The sequence below is a fragment of the Capra hircus genome, chromosome 6 (assembly GCF_001704415.2).
Source record: "Capra hircus breed San Clemente chromosome 6, ASM170441v1, whole genome shotgun sequence".
Classification (NCBI taxonomy): domain Eukaryota; kingdom Metazoa; phylum Chordata; class Mammalia; order Artiodactyla; family Bovidae; genus Capra; species Capra hircus.
Window position 1 is genome coordinate 68,061,184 of NC_030813.1, and position 21,152 is coordinate 68,082,335.

At 42.5% G+C, this 21,152-nt stretch overlaps 1 protein-coding gene across 4 annotated transcripts; it reads right to left on the reverse strand.

Moving 5' to 3' along the window:
• On the reverse strand, positions 345-12,937 carry OCIAD2 (OCIA domain containing 2). 4 transcript variants are annotated; one of them, XM_005681602.3, is made up of 7 exons: positions 12,839-12,937; positions 10,248-10,375; positions 6,122-6,218; positions 4,421-4,474; positions 4,061-4,108; positions 2,776-2,893; positions 345-1,548 (listed from the first exon to the last, which is right to left on the reverse strand). In XM_005681602.3, exons 2-7 carry the CDS (start codon positions 10,311-10,313, stop codon positions 1,467-1,469), a joined length of 465 nt encoding a protein of 154 aa, XP_005681659.1. In that variant the 5' UTR covers positions 10,314-10,375; positions 12,839-12,937; the 3' UTR covers positions 345-1,466. The 4 variants fall into 4 exon arrangements, with proteins under 4 accessions (XP_005681659.1, XP_005681660.1, XP_013820082.1 ...); XM_005681603.3 differs by having other exon boundaries at positions 12,825-12,928; XM_013964628.2 differs by having other exon boundaries at positions 10,248-10,371; positions 12,825-12,903.

Sequence of the window (21,152 nt, forward strand, 5' to 3'; positions counted from 1 at the left end):
GGGTATGTAATATAAAAGTGTGTGGGTGTTAGTTGCTCAGTTGTGTCTGACTCTTCTCAACCCCATGGACTATAGCCCAACAGTCTCCTCTGACCATGGGATTCTCCAGGCAAGAAAACTGCAGTTGGTTGCCATTCCCTTCTGCAGGGGATCTTCCCTACCCAGGATCAAACCCGAGTCTCCTGCATTGCAGGCAGATTCTTTACCATGAGCCATAAGAGAAGCCCTCAATATAAAAAGAGACATGGTCAAAATTACTCCATTTCATATACTTAATATCCATGTAAAAATAAAAACTTCTAAATATATTTGATGTAGAAAATAAAATATATATCAAGCATTAATTTTTTTCTTTGAATTTTTTTATTTTTAAGCATTAACTTTCAATGAGGTTTTCCTTTTTACCTCCATGATACAGTTTTCAAGATGAGTTAAGTAAAACGTAAAGTGTACATACACAAACCTTCATTAAATGAATGCTGACACATATATATAAAGCATTTTCCTGAGAAAGTACAAAGATGCAGAAATTTTCATGTAGGGCTCAGACAACCTAACAAAGACAAAAGGTCCCCAGTGGGAGAATTTGTCTTCATGCAAAAAAAACCTGGCGTGAGAATAGGAATACAACTCTTGGGGTTGGATTGGCTCCCTCTGAGCTCCTTTAAAACCCTGAAGTTTATCAGTCTGAATTAATTCTTCCAGTGATTCTTCCCAGAAATATGCAAACTGTTCCAGAGGGACATTTGGAGAAGTTGTGTTTATTCTTTTAAGCCAGCAGCAGCATACAAAAGAGCCCCAGTTCTCGAGAACTGACCATGAGCTAAGCAAGTAACCTAAAACAACCAGCTTTCCCAAAACTTCACCAAACCGGGCAGACATAAAATCACTGCTGCTGCTGCTGCTGCTGCTAAGTTGCTTCAGTCGCTAAGGTCACTAAAAGGACAGCTGATTTATATTGTGACGCACTCAAATGAAATATTTTTCACTAAGTTAAAAAAGCTTGGCCCCTACATTTTAGAAACCACTTCCCATAGACACAGTCTTTCTTGTATTTCTGTATTTCTACCTCCATACACATTGGTTTTCTTTGGGCATGATTTCCCAAGTTTCTCAGCATTCATTCCTGTTCTCGATCAGAGATCTTAAAACCCTGAACAAAAGCAGGAGTGAAATGGGAGTGAATGGGGGTGAATCAGAGAAGACTTCAAACGCTTTCATTTAGCTGTAAGGAAATAAGAGTGCAATGCAATGTTATTTGGTGTATGAAAGCTCCCAACATGTTCTTAAACAGCAGAAAACATGGAATGCTCAAAATTGAGAATTAACAGGAAAGCATTTCAATAGAGCAAGAGAATCACAATGTTGCTGTTCCACAATAAGTAAGTTATTGTAAAGTACACTTGACATTTTAAAGGTGGACAAATTCAGATGCTCTTAGAGACTTCAGTGCCCACAGACAGAGTTTAGGAAGTTGAAGGCTGTGAACTTCTCTCCTGACTTAATCCATGCTTTGTTTTGCATTCCTCACAGGTAAGCAGGCAGTGCCTAAAACAGAAGCAAAAGTGTTGGTTTGTACTTTGACACTGGAAGCTCTAGTCTGAACACAATATTATTTAGAGATTAAAAAAAAATTTAATTGATATATAGCTAGTTTACAATGTGTTAGTTTCTAGTATATGTAAAGTGATTCAGTTCTCCATATACATATGTTTATATATATATTATTTTCTATTATGGTTAATTACAGGATATTGAATATAGTTCCCTGGGTTATACAGTAAGGCCTTGTTTATCTATTTTATATATAGTAGTTGCGCATCTGTTAATCCCCAAACTCCCAATTTGTTCTCACCCCCTTTCCCCTTTGGTAACCATAAGTTTATTTTCTATGTTTTTGAGTCTTTTTCTGTTTTGTAAATAAATTCATTTACATCATATTTTAGATTATTTAGAAGTATTTTCTAAGCTAAAGTTTTCAAGCTTGTTTTTTCTCAGGAATAATCGGAGTTGTTTCTTGGTTTCAGACTCCTGGAATTCCATCCACTAGAAGGCCAACAATGATCTTCCTGTCCAGTGTTGTCAGCATGCTGTGCTGCCTTTCAAACAAGTATGGGGTGTTTAGAGTAAGGTGTCCCCAACAGGAGTCCTATAGTATCATGGTAGAAATAGTTATTATTCACTGAGCACTCACTGAGTGTCATAAACAATCATTCCTATTCCTTATAACATCCCATAAGAAAATTCTGATCACCATTTTATACAGATGAGAAAACTGAAGATTTGAGAGTTTAAGAAACATGTCCAAGGTCACACAACTTGGTAAGTAAACAGAACTGCCTTTGAACCCAGCGACTCTAACAGCAGAGGTAATGTGGCTAACTCCAGAGTCCTACTGCTTGTATCCCCTCATGAACATCACAACTTATATTAATAGTAAAGGCTCTGAGAAGTCTTGCAATTGAGAGTCCTGGTTAAACTTGTGTAATCTTGTGACTGTAGAAGCTGTGTCGGCTGATTAAGGCATTCATTAGACACTTGTACAATGTCTTGAACATAGTAGGTACTTACTAAATGATTGATGAGCAAACAAAATAGGTAACTCAGTTAAATCATAATTATTAAAGAAGTTAAATAGCAACAACTCAAACTTAGAATTTTTTTCAACATATCAATGTTAAAAACTATTTTAATATTACAAATGGTTGAATGACCTTTCATTTACTTTTTAATAGTTACCTTTATTATAATCCCTTAACCAAACAGACTACAAACCTGTTATGCCCTGGACCGAAACCGGCTCCACGCAGCTGGCCTTCAAAGGAATGGAATTTACTTTGGCATACTCCTATATACGATGCTTTTCCAAGGCCAAATCCTAAGATACCAGCAACTGTAAAAGCAGGTTAGGAAAGATAAACAATTTAAATATTTGGAACCTCTGTTGTCTGCTAGAACTTTCTTTATTAACAGCAATAATTCTTATAGCAAAAGTACCTTACTAAATCAATGAGCAAAAACTCTGGGAATGAAGCTCTCTATTAAAGAACAGGATTGGGAACTAGAGACTTTTTGATCTCCTCAGTTTTGAACTGGAGATAGAAGGGCCAGGATACAGCAAGCCAAGGTGATGCTCTGACACGGGCAGCCAGAGGGCGGCCCAACTGGCAGACCAGTCTGTGAAGTCACCCAGGAAGGGACAGGTGGGACTTGAGTTGTGGCTCTGGGTAGCCTCCAAATCACTAGGTAGGAGACCCCTTAATTCTCTGTATGATGGAGTATGGGGAGACACATTATCTTGCAGGCAGGGGAGGGAGGTCACGAGGCAGGACCATGGAAAACATTTCTAACCTGCTATTCTTGCCGGGAATGAGGTTTTGGATGGTACACCAGAATGCATCTTCTGTGGGCTTAAAAGGTCTCTGCATAATCAGTGCAAGAAGGTGAAAGCCTAAGTTTATGGTAAATGTATATTAGAAAACAGGCTTCCCTGGTGGTTTAGTGGTAAAGAATCTGCCTGCCCGTGTAGGACACTCAGGTTCAGTCCCTGAGTTATGAAGTGCCCCTGGAGGAGGAAATGACAACCCACTCCAGTATTCTTGCCTGGAGAATCCCACGGACAGAGGAGCCTGGTGGGCTACAGTCCATGGGGTTGTGAAAAAGTTGGACATGACTCAGCAACTAAACAACAACGTTATCAGAAAGCCCTGATTTTAAAAAAACTATTAATTTATCACGTCCATTATAGAAAATATTTGGAAAAGATTGGCTTAAATAAAAAATTAAAATCCCCTGTGGAGCTGTTGTTCAGAGGCTATGCTGGCAATGTCCTCTTGTGTCTCCTGCCAGGCCCTCCTAGGCCACGCTTCAGAGAAGACTAAGGTGAAGTCCCTACTGCTCAGCTTTCAGTCAGAAAGTGTCGAATGAACTAAAAAACTGCAACGTGGCAAAAAATGGACACTAGTGTTTCAGAGAGGTTGACCTGGACATTCCTATCTCCAGTTACTATAAACATTTCCTTTTTATAAAAATGAATCTTTGTTTAACTTCTATCACTTACGTGCAACTTTAGGCAATGAACCAAATCTTGGATTTGCTGCTAAATAACCTAGGAAGTAATGTATAAAGACATTATTATTTCATTTTATAACATTTAAATTCATAAAGGATAAAGAAGTCTTAATTTCATCTGCAAATTTAATTTCCCTTTGCCATGTAACCTAACACAGTCACTCATTCCAGGGAAGAGGACATCTCTGGGAAAGAAGTATGAGGACATAGACTAGAAACAGTCTAAAGCCTGCATAAATAAATCCTTCACCAAAACAGAAATGCCAAGTATTGTACCAAAACCTGCCAGGAAGACCACAGGAAACTGGATTCTCTTAAGTTAAAACATTTACTAAATACCGACTCTTACCATGATGGACCAGTCCTTGGGTGACAAGCATGCTTACAAGAGAAAAAGGCAGAGCTGTAAAACAAAAAAGCCCTTAAGTATTGGTATTTTGAAATTTGGCACCTCCCCTAGAGGTCAGGGAGAATTACTCTGGTTTTTTTCTTCTTACTTTGGCAGTGAGATCTTAGTCATTTGTTACTTTACTTATTTGACAAATATTAAGCACCACATGGAGAATTTTCTTGGGGTCTGTCCCAGGCACTCAACCTAATGCACAGCATTAACATAACAAAATCTAGACTCCCTGCAATTCCATCTCCCAACACCCACCATGCATCATGACTCTCATCACCACATACAACATAGGCATCTTTGTGTGAGTGTGCACTGAGCTGGGGAATTTGGGAGTTGCCGTGAGCTGTATAGTTAGTAAATTTCAATCCTGCAAAAAAGTTTTTTTTTTTAAAAGGACAATAAAATGCACATCCTGTTTAGGATAGTGCCCTGCTTTTGTCTTTTAATGCCATTTTATTGCATGATTTGGATATGTTTATTTTCTGAAAATTACTATATTTGCAGTAAACATGGGCAATGTTTAGAGATGATTTTTAAAAACAGACACATTGGTCTGGCAAAAGCAGTTTCTAGTCAAAATGTGTCAAATGACTTCTTCCCCAGCAGGGAGAAGTGATTATATACATATATATATAATCTTATATATATTAACAGCATTATTATATAATATATATTATTTTATATATATATATTTGATTTGGCTTAGTTGCTAGCTCTTCCTAGTAACCAAGCCAAATCAAATAGCAACCAGCTTTTCCACTCAGATCTATCTACCTGATGGTAGGCAAATGAGTCATACTGTAATGTTAATCTACTAGGGGCTTACTTCAATAACTTACTCATGGGTTATCAGAAAATAATTTCTAACAGCATAATCAATAAACAGTAATGCATAGCAAATATCAACTTCTAAGCAGTGTTATTTCCAAAACAATTGATACTGGATTTAAATGATTTAAGAAATCAAAATGAGTATTTCAAAGTAAAATTATCTCTATGCCAGCAATAATGGGACTATATCTACAGGCTCTAGTATGACATTTTCAAATGAAAAGTCATGAATTTTTAAAATTAGATGGGACTTTAACGCACTGCCTGAATTCACACCCTTGTCGTATATAAAGCAGGCCCAGAAAGAGAAAGAGACTTGACAGAAAAAGTTATTTCAAGACACTGTAAGGGAAGTATTAACAGAATGCTCCCACTCTTCATTCATTCCACAAATATTTAACTGGTTCACATATTTTTATACATGAAGCACTGTGCTTGGCTCTAGGAGGGCGCAATGAACCTGAACTTGATGAAGGTTAGAGTCCAGTGGAAATGAGGAAGGTCTACTCTTTCAAGAAATTCTAAGTTAACACTTTTGGTTCACTTTCTCGGTCACATGAAGGAAAGTGTTAGGGGTGAATCACTTTTTGCTAAGGAGGGTCAACAGCTCCTGCATCAGATATTGTCCCTGCCCTTAAAAAAGTCTCAATATGAATTTAAATTCCAAACAGCCTCAGATACCAACGTTCTTCCCGGAATTATGCAAAGTTCCTGCTCAAAAAAAAAAAATCATTACGATAATTCTAATATGATATTAGGCAGTTTATATTAGGCAGCAAATAAAGTGTTAACAACAATTAAGAGGGGTGCGATTACCTCTCTTCCAGAAACTTTCTTCTTGACATTCCCGGATAATCTTTGAAATCTCTGATCTGTGGATGTGCAGTTTTGATTTTGGACAAAACAACAGACTCTGCAAGAGAAGTTACATGATGAGTTGACTGAAATCATCAGAAAAGCATCTGTTCTATTTTCCCCCCGAGGAGGGCAAGGAGGTCTCTTCCCTCTGGTCTCACAGTGTGTGTGCCTTAGATCCCGGCTGCCAGCACTGAGCAATAGCCAGTTTCAGCCAGTGCTTTCCAGATGCAAGCGCTGGGTGAACTTGAGCAAGAAAAGAATTTTTTTGAGAAGCAAACAGTGATTCATGGTTGAGCTAGCATAAAGCAGATATCTGGTCAGAATGCATTACTGCTGAGGCCACATTTTCTTTCTTAAATATTTTTTTAACTAGGCTGCACCAGTACTCTTGCCTGGAGAATCCCAGGGACGGCAGAGCCTGGTGGGCTGCTGTCTATGGGGTCGCACTGAGTCGGACACAACTGAAGCGACTTAGCAGCAGCAGCAGCACCAGTTCTTAGTTGTGGCATGCGGGCTCTAGTTCCCTAACCAGGGACTGAACCCTGGCTCCCTGCATTGGAAGCTCAGAGTCTTAGCCCCTAGACCACCAGCGAAGTCCCCACATTTTCTTCTTACTTCTAGCCTCTGCACACAGTCACTTCCCCTGCAATTCTACTCACTCTCTGGGTTGTAATCTTTTGTTGTTCAGTGACTCATTAATTTTTTATTATGGTAAAATACCCATAATAGTTACCATTTTAACCATCTTACTTAAAAATTTTTTTCATACTCTGGTATACTTTATTTTTTAAAAAATTCTATATTGAAGTATAGTTGGTTTACAAAAATGTGTTTAACCATCGTATACGATAAAAAGTATACAATAAATGGCATTAAGTATATCTATAATATTGTGCAGCCATATCTATCTAGTTCCAGAACTTTTTCATCACCCTCAAAGGAAATTCCATACCCATCGAGGAGTCTCTCCTCATTCCCTAATCACCTAGCAACCATTAATCTGCTTATTTAACTTATATGCAGAGTACATCATGAGAAACGCTGGGCTGGAAGAAGCATAAGCTGGAATCAAGATTGCCGGGAGAAATATCAATAACCTCAGATATGCAGATGACACCACCCTATGGCAGAAAGTGAAGAGGAACTAGAAAGCCTCTTGATGAAGGTGAAAGAGGAGAGTGAAAAAGTTGGCTTAAAGCTCAACATTCAGAAAACGAAGACCATGGCATCTGGTCCCATCACTTCATGGGAAATAGATGGGGAAACCATGGAAACAGTGTCAGACTTTATTTTGGGGGGCTCCAAAATCACTGCAGATCGTGACTGCAGTCATGAAATTAAAAGACGCTTACTCCTTGGAAGAAAAGTTATGACCAACCTAGATAGCATATTTAAAAGCAGAGACATTACTTTACCAATAAAGGTCTGTCTAGTCAAGGTTATGGTTTTTCCAGTGGTCATGTATGGATGTGAGAGTTGGACTGTGAAGAAAGCTGAGTGCCAAAAAATTGATGCTTTTGAAGTGTGGTGTTGGAGAAGACTCTTGAGAGTCCCTTGGACTGCAAGGAGATCCAACCAGTCCATTCTGAAGGAGATCAGCCCTGGGATTTCTTTGGAGGGAATGATGCTAAAGCTGAAGCTCCAATACTTTGGCCACCTGATGCGAAGAGTTGACTCATTGGAAAAGACTCTGATGCTGGGAGGGATCGGTGGCAGGAGGAGAAGGGGATGACAGAGGATGAGATGGCTGGATGGCATCACTGACTTGATGGACGTGAGTCTGAGTGAACTCCGGGAGTTGGTGATGGACAGGGAGGCCTGGCGTGCTGCGATTCATGGGGTCGCAAAGAGTCAGACACGATTGAGCGACTGAACTGAACTGATTCTGGATATTTTGTACAAACAATATCATACAGCATGTGACCTTGTATGGCTAGCTTCTTTTCCTTTGTGTAATGTTTCGAAGGTTCATCCACGTTGTAACACGTATTTCATTTATTTTTATGGCTCAGTAATGTTCCAGTGTATGCACATAACACATTCTGTTTATCCATTCATCCATTGCTGGATATCTGGACTGTTTCCACTGTCGACTATTGTGAATAATGCTGCTGTGAACATTCCTGTACAAGTTCTAGTTTTCCGCTCTGCTGGGCCATGTTGTAACTCTGTGTTTAACTTATTGGGGAACTGCCAAACTGTTTTCCAGAGGAGCTGCACCATTCTACAATCCCACCAACAATGTATGAGGTTTTCAATTTTTCTATATCCTTGTCAACACTTGTTATTTTCTGTTTTCTTTCTTTCCTGTTAGTTGCACTGTGCAATTTATGGGATTTAGTTCCCCTACCAGGGGTTGAACCCCAGTATTTCTTTTTTAAAATTAGCACATTAAATGCTTTTAATATAAATTATTAATTTGTTTAAACTAAAAAACTAAATTATTTCTGTTTTTGATTGTGGTCATGCCAGTGGTTGTGAAATGGTGGTTGTGATTTGCATTTTCCTAATGACTAATGACATTAAGTATCTTTTCATCAGATTTTTGGCCATGTGTATATCTTCTTTGGAGAAATACCTACTCAAGCCCTTTGCTCATTTTTTAATTAGGTTGTCTTTCTGTTGTTGAGTTGTAAGAGCTCTTTATATATTATGGATACTAAACCCTTATCAGATATATAATTCATAAATAATTTTTCCCATTCTGTGGGTGATTCACTTGTTTTTTAGAAACAAACTTTATTGAAATTTTTCCTTAAATCACACTTATATTTCCTTGTTTGTGAATTACTTATGTAGGTCCTTTGCCTTTTATCTCCTGGAATTTTAGTGATTTTCTTGCAGGTCTATGGCTTTTGAAGTTCACCCTGTTGATTTTGCAAATGTTCTTTTTGGACTTTCTGTAGTAGATGTCAGTGTGAATGGTGATTACCATTTCTCAAACACTTGCCCCTGGGCCAGGCACTGTGCCAAGCACTTTACTTGGTGAGATGAGGTACAAGGACCCTGCGGTGCCAGTGCCTTCAGAGCTCTACCTACCACCCAAGCAGGCCACTCCTCTCTTCTTCCTCTACAGCTCCCCCAGCGCAGCACGCGGAAGCAGTGGTCAGGGTGAGCCACAGCAACCAGAGAAGGAGCTGCTCTTATGCTCCACTTATGTTAGCTCAGCAAACACTCCTCCTTACCCCAGTGTAAATAGTTCTTCTTGGTTCTGCCTGTGGCAGAGATAAGCATCTCTCTCCTTCCCCTCCCCTAAACACACACACATGCAGGGTCAGGGAACCCGACTATCACAGCTGCTGTGAGTCCTGCAGTCAAGACTGAAGTTCTAGCAGAGTGTCCTCAGGGAGCTCTGATGAGCCTTTTCTGTGGAGCCATAAATGTTTTATGGCTCTCCATTTCACAGAGGCAACTTGGGTGTCTAAATTCTTTTCCTTGTGACATGATATCATTTGTCTATTTGCCTCTCCTAAACTTTGCTTTTAAATATAATCCTCATAACTCATTTTTAGCTTGAAAAGTTGACCTCAGAGAACATTAACTCTACTTACCCATCACAATACCTTCTCTTTTCTTCATTCATGTGTCCCTGAGACATATAATCTTCATTCTCAACAAGCTGAAAAACTATGCCCCAGTTAACACTTGGGTTCTCAATCTGATGACTAATTTAGTAGTTAAGGGCTCTGCCATCTCGAACAGTAACTACAGTCAACAGCATATCCTTAACATGATTAGCCTTGGTAACAGAAATGGAAAAAACTTGCATCATGTAGCATTCTGCTAGATTCAATAAAGAGTTTTGCTCTGCTAAAGGAAACCTCTTCAGTCACTGACAACCTATAGAAGAGTTAGTTAAGTTGAATTCTAAACAGGGGAGAGTAAAGAAAAGATTTTGTAAATAAAAATCTCCTTTTCAAGACAGCCAGAAACATACTTTTCTTCTCCATTCTATTTTCCTTGAGCCTATCCCACAATGTGGCAGGCAGAGAAAAGTAAGACAATTGATCAAGGATGAGGTTTAAGGGCAAGTCCTGTATGATATTCCTCTTCAGATGGCAGACTTCAAATGATAAATACATACCTGCTTGCTTGGTGGTGGCAAATGGGGACCTTTTTCTTGGTTTTCATGTGTGGATACTGAAGCCATGATGACCTTGTCTTTGCTTCTCTTCTAGCTGAGTGGACTCAGCTTCCTGGTTGACCCACTATCTAAGGAAAGTAGAAGAGAGTCACCGTGCAGTGACTGAACATTTACGTCAACCATAAAAACACCCTTAGGATCAACTCCCCTATTTGGGAAACTTACTTTCATTTTGTCATTAATCTTAACTTCTAACCACCAGCAAACTTACTTTCTAATGCTCCTACCCCAGCAACACACACACACACACACACACACACACACACACACGCACGCACACTAACAGACTGATGGTGACAGATCAGAGGTGGAGTCAAGTGGGATGTCAAAGAAGGCACAGTGAAATGGTTTACAACCTATAGTGTCAGTCACCTGGTCGTGTCTCACTCTTTGTGACCCCATGGACTGTGTAGCCTACCAGGCTCCCTCTGTCCATGGAATTCTCTAAGCTGGAGTGGGTAACCATTCCCTTCTTTAGAGGATCTTCCCAACCCAGGGATCCAACTCAGGTCTCCTGTGTTGCAGGCAGATTCCTTACCACCTGAGCCACCAGGGAAGTCCTTAAGACTTATAAACTACCCTGAAAAAATTTCAATTCATTACAAGGTCATTAACTTACACAAATATTTACTATTATGTGCCAGACCAAAGGATACAAAAGAAGATGAAATCAATACTAAAGTAACGCACAGTCTACTGGGAAGACAGGCAGTTATACAACATGTAGAAGTCTTCCCAAGAGGTAGGCACAGGGTGCTGAGGAAGGAGAGGAAAGAAGGCATGTTCTCTCTGGTTAGATCTGAAGATACCAAAGGCTAAGACTCTTGAGCTTTCAAGATGGCCTGTGGGGAGTGGATGGACTCCAGGGGAGGGAGACCAGATTGGAAAGAGCCATCATAGTCTAGGGAATGAAGTCAAGAGGCCTGAACCAAGACCCTTGTGGGAAGGCTAGAGATGATAATTTTGCATCTGGAAATGTTGGATTTGGGTGCCTGTTGGGGCATACATTGGAATGAGCCATTAGGAATTAGAATATTTGAGGATTTGGGTCTAGAGTTACAGAATAAGAGTAGGCTGGAAAGATCAGTTTGGAAGTTGCCATCCAGGAGATGACAGGTAAAGTGGGAAACAGGAATAAAATTGTGTAAGAAGAGGACTAGAGAACGTGAACATCGAGGCCAAGGGAATACCACAGGAGGAAGAACAACAACAGGCCAAGGAAAGGACTGAGAAAGAAGAGCTGATACAAAGAGGAAAGAGTGTCTGAGGAAGAAATAAATCATCAGTATCACGTGGCTCAGAACAACGGGCATAGTCCAGGTGAACCATGAACCCTACCCAACCTCCTGCCCAGTCAACGGGCCACTGTCCTCTGCAGGTCCAGACTCCATGACAACCACTGACTTCCATGCAAAATGAACATATTTTCATACACAATTCAGTTTCCTACTAAGCTGCCAGGAATATCAGCCAAGGGGATCCATACTTGACCAAGTTTCACTTTCGGTGCTTGATGTTATTGTAGAGGGAGTATGATGCCCTAGGGTGGAAAGTCTTGGAATCAGGAAGACCTGAGTTCAGATCTTGACTACTTGGTAGCCTAGCTTTGGGGTAAGTAACTTAAAGTGTCTGTGCCACAGCTTCTCAACTGCCAAGCGCAGGTAATGGATCTTAAGGGGCTAGAACAAGGATGAGGGTGAGGTCCACAAGTCAGCGGCTCCGCACCCAGCACACAGCGTGTGTGAGCAGTAAAGGGCAGCTGTCAGAACCCTGAACACCCTATTTCTGGAGGACTTCCAGGAAGTCTTTGCTGCCATAAGGCCAAATTAGATTATCTTTGCCTAGTTAGGCCATTGCCTCAAATCCGGAAGCAAACACACTACAACTGGGCTTTGGTGGTGAAGTCCCTTCACACCCACTTAGCCTTCAGTCCACATTTAAGCTGGGCTTCTCAGGGTGTTGCCTAAAGGTGCAGCCCCCACCCTATGCCCAGATCTGGTTTGGGGTCCCTCTGCTTCTTTAGTTGTTGGGGGTGGGGTGGCAGAAGTCCTGACGGGTGGGCAGTGGGAGGGAGGCGGTCGGCAGGATAGGGGGGTGGGGGCGTGTGATCGGACACAGGGCGGGTCCCTGCACTTTCTGGTAGGGGAGTAGGGACGGGGAGTGGGGGTTGGGGTGGAGCGGGATCAGCGTGCAGGAAATTGCTGCCATCGGGGTCGCATCCGGAGCCGGGCCAGAGGGGTGGGGTGTAAGGGGCGATTCTAGGCTAAGTACCACCGTCCTGAGGACCCCAGAAGTCATGTAGTCAAAGAAGGCCACCCCCTCTCGCTATCGCACCCGCTGTTACCTGCCCCCACCCCCCAAGAGGGCACACCAGCGGGGCTGAGGATCGCCTCGCAGGCCGCGTCTCCCTCGCGCGCCCAGCCAAGCTCGCCACCCTGTGCGGCCGCGGCTGCAGCTCGGATGCTCCGGCTTCCCCGGTGCCCGCGCCCGCCCCTGGCGAACCCCCGGAGCCCTTACCGTGGTCCCCTTACCGCGCTCGCTTCCAGGACGTCGCCTATGCTCTGCACCTTCCCTCCGCCTCTTTCTTCCTCTCGCTCCGCCCCCGTGGCGCCCCGCCCCTCGCTTCCTCGCGTGAGTCATTCAACAAGTGCACCCCATCCCCCGTCTCGCAGTCCCTTTCTCTGTCGGTGGCCTCACACCCACACACAACTGCCCCGGCTGAAACCCGGCTCCTGTTGGAATCTCCGACTCCACTCCCAAGTCTTGTCCAGACACCCGGTAGATTCTACTGAATACTTCCTGGATTGCCTTTCAAATAACTCCTTTCCTCCCAACAAAAACAGCGACAACCATTTATTGAACACCCTCCTTGGACGAGGCGGCTACTTCCACTTATCTGCAGGCTTGTCTTGTCTTGTCTTTTTTTGCAGTGTAATTGGCATAACGTTATATTAATTTTAGGAGCTCAACATAATGGTTCAATATTTGTATACGTTGCAAAATGATCACTCAGTAAATCTAGTTAACATCCCTCACTATTTGTAGTTACCAAAAAAAATTACCCCACCCCTCCCCTTGGATGAGGATTTTAAAAATCTCCTTTTAGCAACTTTCAAATATGCAATATATATATATATATATATATATATATATAATTATTAACTATAGTTGCCATGCTGTACGTTACATTCCCATGACTTATTTTATAACTGGAATTTTCCACCTTTGATGCCCTTCACTCATTTTGGCGATCCCTATGCAATCTTTTCTACAACTCTCTACAGAGAATACTGTTATCTGCATTTTATGGACCAGGCAACTGAGTTGTGCCAGGCCACACTGGTTGTTCAGTCTCAGTGGTGTCTGACTCTTTGCCACCCATGCACTGCAGCACACCAGGCCTCCCTGTCCTTCACCATCTCCCAGAGCTTGCTCAAACTCATGTCCACTGAGTTGGTGATACCATCCAGCCATCTCATCCTCTGTCATCCCCTTCTCCTCCTGCCCCAATCCCTCCCAGCATCAGAGTCTTTTCCAATGAGTCAACTCTTTGCATGAGGTGGCCAAAGTACTGGAGTTTCAGCTTTAGCATCATTCCTTCCAAAGAAATCCCAGGGCTGATCTTCAGAATGGACTGGTTGGATCTCCTTGCAGTCCAAGGGACTCTCAAGAGTCTTCTCCAACACCACAGTTCAAAAGCATCAATTCTTGGGCACTCAGCTTTCTTTATGGTCCAACTCTCACATCCATACATGACTACTGGAAAAACCATAGCTTTGACCATATGAACCTTTGTCGGTAAAGTATTTAAATAAAAAATAAAAGATACGTCTTTATTACCTGGGTCACTCTCCCCAACCTCAGCTGCCATTCCTCCCTGGAACATGCCACTGGGACTCAGGGAATGTCTTGAGTTGGAAGAGAGGCTGTGCATCAGATGGAAGGCCCTTATCATTTCACATCTTTTCCGACTGTCCTAATTAGTCTCTACACCCCTGGCCTCTTGCGAGCCCCTCCGCCATCCACTGGGCCTTCCTTCTGTTCCTCGTGCTCACCCAGTTCTTCCCACCTGAGTGAGGCCTGGCATGGAGCCTCCCCCTGCCTGGACTCCTCTCCCCATCAGGCTTGTGCTGGTTTTTTCCTGCTCTTTCTTCTCTGACTCTTCCTCATGGGGACCTGCCCTGACCCCACGCAGCCTAAAGTGGGTCTCCCTTTTGCTTGTTCATAGCGCTTATCATGCGTTATCATGAACACTCCTGTTAGTGTGCTTACTCCTTTAAAATTTGTTTCCCCTTCTTCAGTGTCCTCTTCCTGAGATACCATGGTAGAGATAACGATGATAGAGATAAGATGGTATTATTTTGCCCACCATTGTATACTTAGCATCTCATATCTGGAAGAGCCCAGTGAAGAGCTGCTGAATGAATGAATGAGCCGATGAGTCTGAGTTCAAAGGCTGGATGTCAGGATACTGTTTGGGAGAATCTGTTCTTCCCAGTACACCCCCAGACCACTGTTCCTCCATGTGATTCACTGCTTTCTTTTCACTCCCACTTCCCCCTTCTAAATGAAAGGAGGTACAATTCTGTTGCTAATTTTGCTTTGTGTTACCGGAAGTCAGAAATAACTCTTATTTCGTGGTCTAAAAGGAAGAGCTTTCTAATTGGTTTTGTGATAAAATTGAATAGCCGTACGTTACACCGAAGTTTATCTTCCAACGAATATGCTACAGGCATTTGACCTTTTAACATCTTGCTACAGTACAGTCTATGTCCCTACCCTCATTTCTACTTTCCACCAGAATGTTCTACTTAATTGTCTGAAATAACTAGAAGTTATCCATCAGATAGTAAAGAATCCACCTGCAATGTGGGAGACCTGTGTTTGATCCCTGAGTTGGAAAGATCCCGTGGAGGAGGGCATGGCAACCCACTCCAGAATTCTTGCCTGGAGAATCCCCATGGACAGAGGACCCTGGCAGGCTGCAGTCCATGGGGTCACAAAGAGTCAGACACCACTGAGAGATTAAGCGCAGCACCCATATGCCATGGGCATGGATTATATAAATTCTTCACCTGGTACTGGTTGGACAAATGTGAGGTGCCCCTGTATTGTTCTAGGTACTTTCAGAGATAAAAGAGAAAAGACATGGGTCCCTTTCACAAAGGACAGATCACTTCCCAAAGAATTAGGATAAAATATAATATATGTAGCCCTAGAAATGGATAATACTGAACAGAGCCTTTCTTTACTAAAATTTTATTTTAAAAAATTATTGTAATATAGCTGATTTTCAGTGTGTTAGTTTCAGTTTTTTTTTTTTTTAATTCTATTGAAATATAGTTGATTTACAATCTTGTGAACAGAGCCTTTCTTAGGTCATGCCTCAGTAGCTGCCGGGGCCTCAGGATCATGATGGCAAAGTTGATTGTCGCTGGCTAATGTTACAGAAACTGTGGCTGATTTAGAAAGTGCAAAAACGTTCATAGCAGGCTGCAGCATGAACAATTTCCATAGCTCTGTGCTGTCCCCAGGAAAGATCCCAGTTCATTAGCAGGGCCCTACAGGATTCAGCCCCTGCCTGTCTCTCCAGCACAGCGATCTTAGGCCCTTCAGGGGTCCTACAGAGAGACTGAGGTTCTCCCTTCTCATGCTTCATGCTTTTGCATATGCTGGGGCTTCAGCTTCTGCATTCTCCACCCCTCCCTCACCCATTTTTTAAAAAATTGAAGTATAGCTGATGTGCAGTATTATATGTTACAGGTGTACAAAGTAATGAACCAGAGTTTTTAAATGTTATACTCCACTTATGGTTATCACAAAATATTAACTCTACTCTCGTGCTGTGCAATGTATCCTGGTAGCTTATTTTATGCATAATAGTTTGTGCCTCTTGATTCCATCTCCCCTTCTCTCTCCCCACTGGTTAACCCCTAGTTTGTTCTCTATAACTGAATCTTTTTTGTTATATTCACTAGTTTGTTGTATTTTTTTAGATTCACAAATAAGTGATATGATACAGTATTTGTCTTTCTGTGACTTATTTCACTTAGCATGATGTTCTCAAAGTCCACACGTGTTGCAAATGGCAAAAATTTCTTTATGGCCAAGTAGTAGTCCATTGTATGTATACCGCATCTTCTTTATCCATTCATATTGATGAATGCTGAAGTTGCTTTCATATCCTGGCAATTATAAATAATGCTGCTATGAACATTGCATATATGTATCTTTTGGAATTGGTGGTTTTTTTGGATTTTTTTGTATATATACCCAGGAGTGGTATTGCTAGGTCATATGGTAGTTGTATTTTTAGTTTTTTGAGGAAACTCTGTACTGTTTTTCACAGTGGTTGCACCAATTTACATTCCCATTAACTGTGTATGAGGGCTCCCTTTTCTCTACATCCTTGCCAACATTCATCATTTGTGTGCCATCTGACAGGTGTGAGGTGATAACCTCATTGTGGTTTTTAACTTGAATTTCTTTGACAATGTAGAGCACCTTTTCAAGTGCCTATTGTCTATCTTCACGCCCTCTTTGGAAAAATCTCTATTTGGGTCTTCTGCCCATTTTTTACTCAGGTTGTTTGTTTGTTTGATGTTGAGTTATGTGAGCTGTTTATATATTTTGCATATTAAACCTTATCAGCAAATATTTTCTCTCATTCAGTAGGTTATCTTTTAGTTTTGCTGATTGTCTCACTCATTCTTAAAGACTATGCCTAGGGATCACTTCTTCTTGACAGCTTGGCCAGACTCAAGCTTGCTTTCCCAACTCCTGGGTTCCCATTGCACTTTGCAGTGGATACCTATTATGTGTATGTGTGTGCATACATATGTATTTGTTATGCACGTATGTATATACAAGTTTAACAGTTATAACTAACATGTGTTAAACACTATGTGCCTCATGTTCTTCTGGTCTCTTTTCACCTTTTAACCATCTGCACAGCAGTCACCTGACAGAGATGCTAGTAACTTAGTCAGGAAGTGACAGGACCAGCATTTGAACCCAGGACTGAGGGCCGTATGTTTCAGAACTGTCTCTCAGCTGTCATCACATTATGTTGCAACCACTGATGTCATTCATGGCCACTCCTCTTGACTGTGAGCTCCTTGAGGACAGGGACTGATCTTGCTCAGTAAATGGAACACAGTTATGAACTCAAGAATGAGTAAATGAGTTTAATGAGGCATGGAATTTAAAAAGTGAATAATACCTGGTCCTTTATTTCAAGAGACTCACAGTCTCTTTTTCTCCTTTTTTCCTTCCCCATATGGTTGCAGGGCCTTTTAAAAAAACCTGAGAAATTGGTATTATTATTCCAGCTTTACATGTAAGAAAAATGAGGCCAAGAGAAGTTCAGTAACATAGCCAAGGTCATAGCTGGGAACAGGCACAGCCAAGATTCAAACCTTAGTGGCTTGGCTCCAGACTCATGCTCTGAACCTCTAGAATAAATATGTCTCCACTAGCCCTGGTGGGCAGAAAAGACACAAAAATGGATGCAAAACTAGAGACAGAGTGTGGAAACTCAGGCAGCGAGGTAGGGAGAAGGACCCTGATAAGCGCTTAGGAGTAGCCTGCCACGAGACTGACTGAAGAGCAGGCCCTAGTTGGGAGGGCAGGGTGGGGGATGCATAGAAAACAAAGTCCTGGTGGGAATCTCTATAAGTGCCTTAGGGAGCTCTGGGCTCACTCACAACCACCTCTGCCCTGCTGGTTGAAAGGGACTCTGGGATCTGGTGGGGACGTTTCCTTGTGTGTGTGTGTGTGTGTGTGTGTGTGTGGGAGGGTGTGGGGGGGATGGGGGGTGGGCATCTTGAATGACCTTGGAGTGGCCAGAGCAACTCTCACCTTCCAGCCTTCCTTTTTCTGTGCCAGCTCCCCACTTGCCAGCTGCCTACTTCTGTGAATCACAAGATCTCGTTGAGTCACTCGTTCCCTCTCTGAGGAATAAATAATGTCAAGTCTCACAAAAGCTGAGCAGTTGGGTTTACAGAAAGCATGATGCAAAGATGGAGCACGGGTTCTGTTCTCCTTTGTGAACGGGCATGGCTGCCAGGATAGGCATGTTGCCAGGCTCTCAGCTTGAGCTTTGGGGCCATCAACCCAGAGCCCCGCTGTTTTAGCTTTGTTTAGATTTGATGCTCAGGCTGCCAGACTCAGCAAGAAGCAAAGTCAGACCCAAGGATCATAATTTTGGCCCAAATGGGGAAAATCTGAAATATGAAGATGAGTGTACATCAATTTGGTCGTGTCTCCAGTCTTCCTGAGACAGGCCTATCCTTTATTTTGCTCATGAATGCCCATGATTGACATCCTGAAAGTTAATTTAGTGCTTTAATATTCCAGAGCTGCTTCCCACAGCCTACAATGTGCAGAGCCCTTTGAATGCAAAACCCAGAATGCTCCTGCTGTGGCAGAGAGAACATGCGGTCAGACAGAGGACAATAATATCTTGTGGCAGATATTTTGACCTCTCTCCAAGGGGGCGCTGTCATCTTTGTGTCTTGGTGTCTGATCTGAGCCTCTTTCTAGAAGGGCCTCCCAGTGTGGCTGGAGTAGGGGTAGCAGTGTTGTGTGTGTGTGTGTTAGTCACTCAGTCGTGTCTGATGTTTTGCGACTCCATGGACGGTAGCCCACCAGGCTCCTCTGTCCATGGAATTCTCCAGGCAAGAATACTGGAGTGGGTTGCCATTCCTTTCTCCAGGGGATCTTCCCAACCCAGGTCTCCTACTTTGCAGGCAGATTCAGAAAAGCAACTTGATTTTATGGTGAAAAATACAACAGGGTATAAACAAAAGTCCATTCTGAAGGAGATCAGCCCTGGGATTTCTTTGGAAGGAACGATGCTAAAGCTGAAACTCCAGTACTTTGGCCACCTCATGCGAAGGGTTGACTCATTGGAGAAGACTCTGAGGCTGGGAGGGATTGGGAGCAGGAGGAGAAGGGGACGACAGAGGATGAGATGGCTGGATGGCATCACTGCCTCGATGGACGTGAGTCTGAGTGAACTCTGGGAGATGGTGATGGACAGAGAGGCGTGGCATGCTGCGATTCATGGGGTCGCAAAGAGTCAGACATGACTGAGCGACTGAACTGAACTGACTGATAAACACAAGAACGGATTTGGCCCCTTGCAAGGCATAATTCTACTTTAGAAGAGAGGCTAATTAATCAAAATCTAATTGATTGAAGTTTGGGTAAAGCTGATGTGTTTTGAAAACATAGACTTTCTCTTTTAGAGCAGTTTTAGATTCACAGCAAAATGAAGAGGAAGGTACAAAGATCTCCCCCCACCTCCACTTCTGTACCTCTTTCCCGTTATCAACCTCCCCCAGAAGAATGGTGTGTTGGTTGTAATGGGTGAACCTATGTTGACACATTATTTTCACCCAGAGTTCAGAGCCTAGGAATTTAGTACTTGGACTCGAGCTAGATTGCCTGGATTCAGTTATAGCCCCATCGTATGCCTATAGACTATAGTTATATTAATATAAATAATGGCTTGGCATGGTAGCTGACACATAGGTAGAGCAAGCAGTTTGTGTTCATGCCCATCTCCTTTAGAAAAACCCTCCCTAGCTTCTTGGGCAGTGATTCTTCCTGTGTGCTATACTTGAATGACCTCTTTATTTGCCTCTCAAGATGTGAGATCCCTGGAGGCAGGGACTGTCTCTTTCACCTTCATGTCTGTGGCGGTAAAACCACCCTAAGATATTAATTTCTGTTTCATGCTTGTTCAGCAGCTTGAGCAAATAGTGGGACTTCCCCATAGCAAGAAAATCCTCAAGGGTGGCCTTAACTCTGTGGCCAAAATTTTGGCTCCCTGACCTGCAATGCCAAATAGAAATACAGAAACAGAGTTTAGAGGAAATAGAAAAGAGGAGCTTTATTATTTTTGCCAGGCAAAAGAGAAACACAGCCGGCTAGTGTCTCAAGAACTGTGTCTCCCTTTCTCGAGAATAGGGAGAGGTTTAATATCCTCTTGAAGGTTTCGCTTTTTTTTTTTTTTCTCTCTTGCAGAGTTTCAAAATGGCCACAGCTGGCATCAGATAACTCAGTAACTGGGTCTTGTGTTCTGAGGTTATCCGCCTGTGACCTTCTTTTTTGAGATGCAAAATGCTACAAGAGTGTAGGGGGAAAGGAAAGCAAGGTGCAGGGTATAGTTTACGGGTCAGAGAGTAATTTGCTTTGTGAAGGACAAGTCCAGCTGCAAGTGTTTGTTAGCAGTAACAGCTAAAGAATAACCAAGACTGTTTAATTCTTGTAGGCCAAACTTGAGGCCTGTTTGACTGGTATGTGCCAAAGGTTGTTCACTCATTTTCTGTTGTTGCTGTGACAGCTCCAGGTTTGTTGATGTCTTTTGCATCAGAAGTATAAAGGGAGAGATCATTTAAAAAAGCATGAAGCAGGCATCTGGAACATCATTCCTTTGTAAAATTTTGTTGTAGGAAAAAAGAGCCCCAGCTGAGAGAGGGAGAAGTGGACTGATCCTAGAGGGAAGATTTTGAGTTTCTGGAGGGACTGGAGAGGAAACAGAAATGCGTGGAACCTGGAGGAGTGGAGGCCAACACTTCTCTGCCTCTTTCTAGATCTGGTCTGTGAAAGGACCTCATGGCAAAAGAGCTCCAGTGTGCCCCGAGAAGGGAGGTTCATTGAACATTTAGCTTCCCTGCCTTCATAAGTTGTGGTGCTGGGTTGGGGCCACAGATTTCAAGGGATTGTGTGGACTTTGACATTGACCATCTCCACGGCACCACAGGGGATCAGAGGGCTGTCTAAAATGCTCTGGGTTGTGCCAGAGTCCCAGAGCCCTACTCTTGACCCTAGGAGAAG

What these genes read in the sequence shown, in the direction of transcription:
- OCIAD2 (XM_005681602.3), bottom strand. Translation starts at nt 10,313, where the DNA reads ATGGCTTCAGTATCCACACATGAAAACCAAGAAAAAGGTCCCCATTTG. An exon ending in AGAAAGTTTCTGGAAGAGAG is followed by an intron (nt 4,475 to 6,121) that starts GTAATCGCACCC and finishes TTTGTTTTACAG; the next exon opens with CTCTGCCTTTTTCTCTTGTA. An exon ending in TTCATTGCCTAAAGTTGCAC is followed by an intron (nt 2,894 to 4,060) that starts GTAAGTGATAGA and finishes CTGCTTTTACAG; the next exon opens with TTGCTGGTATCTTAGGATTT.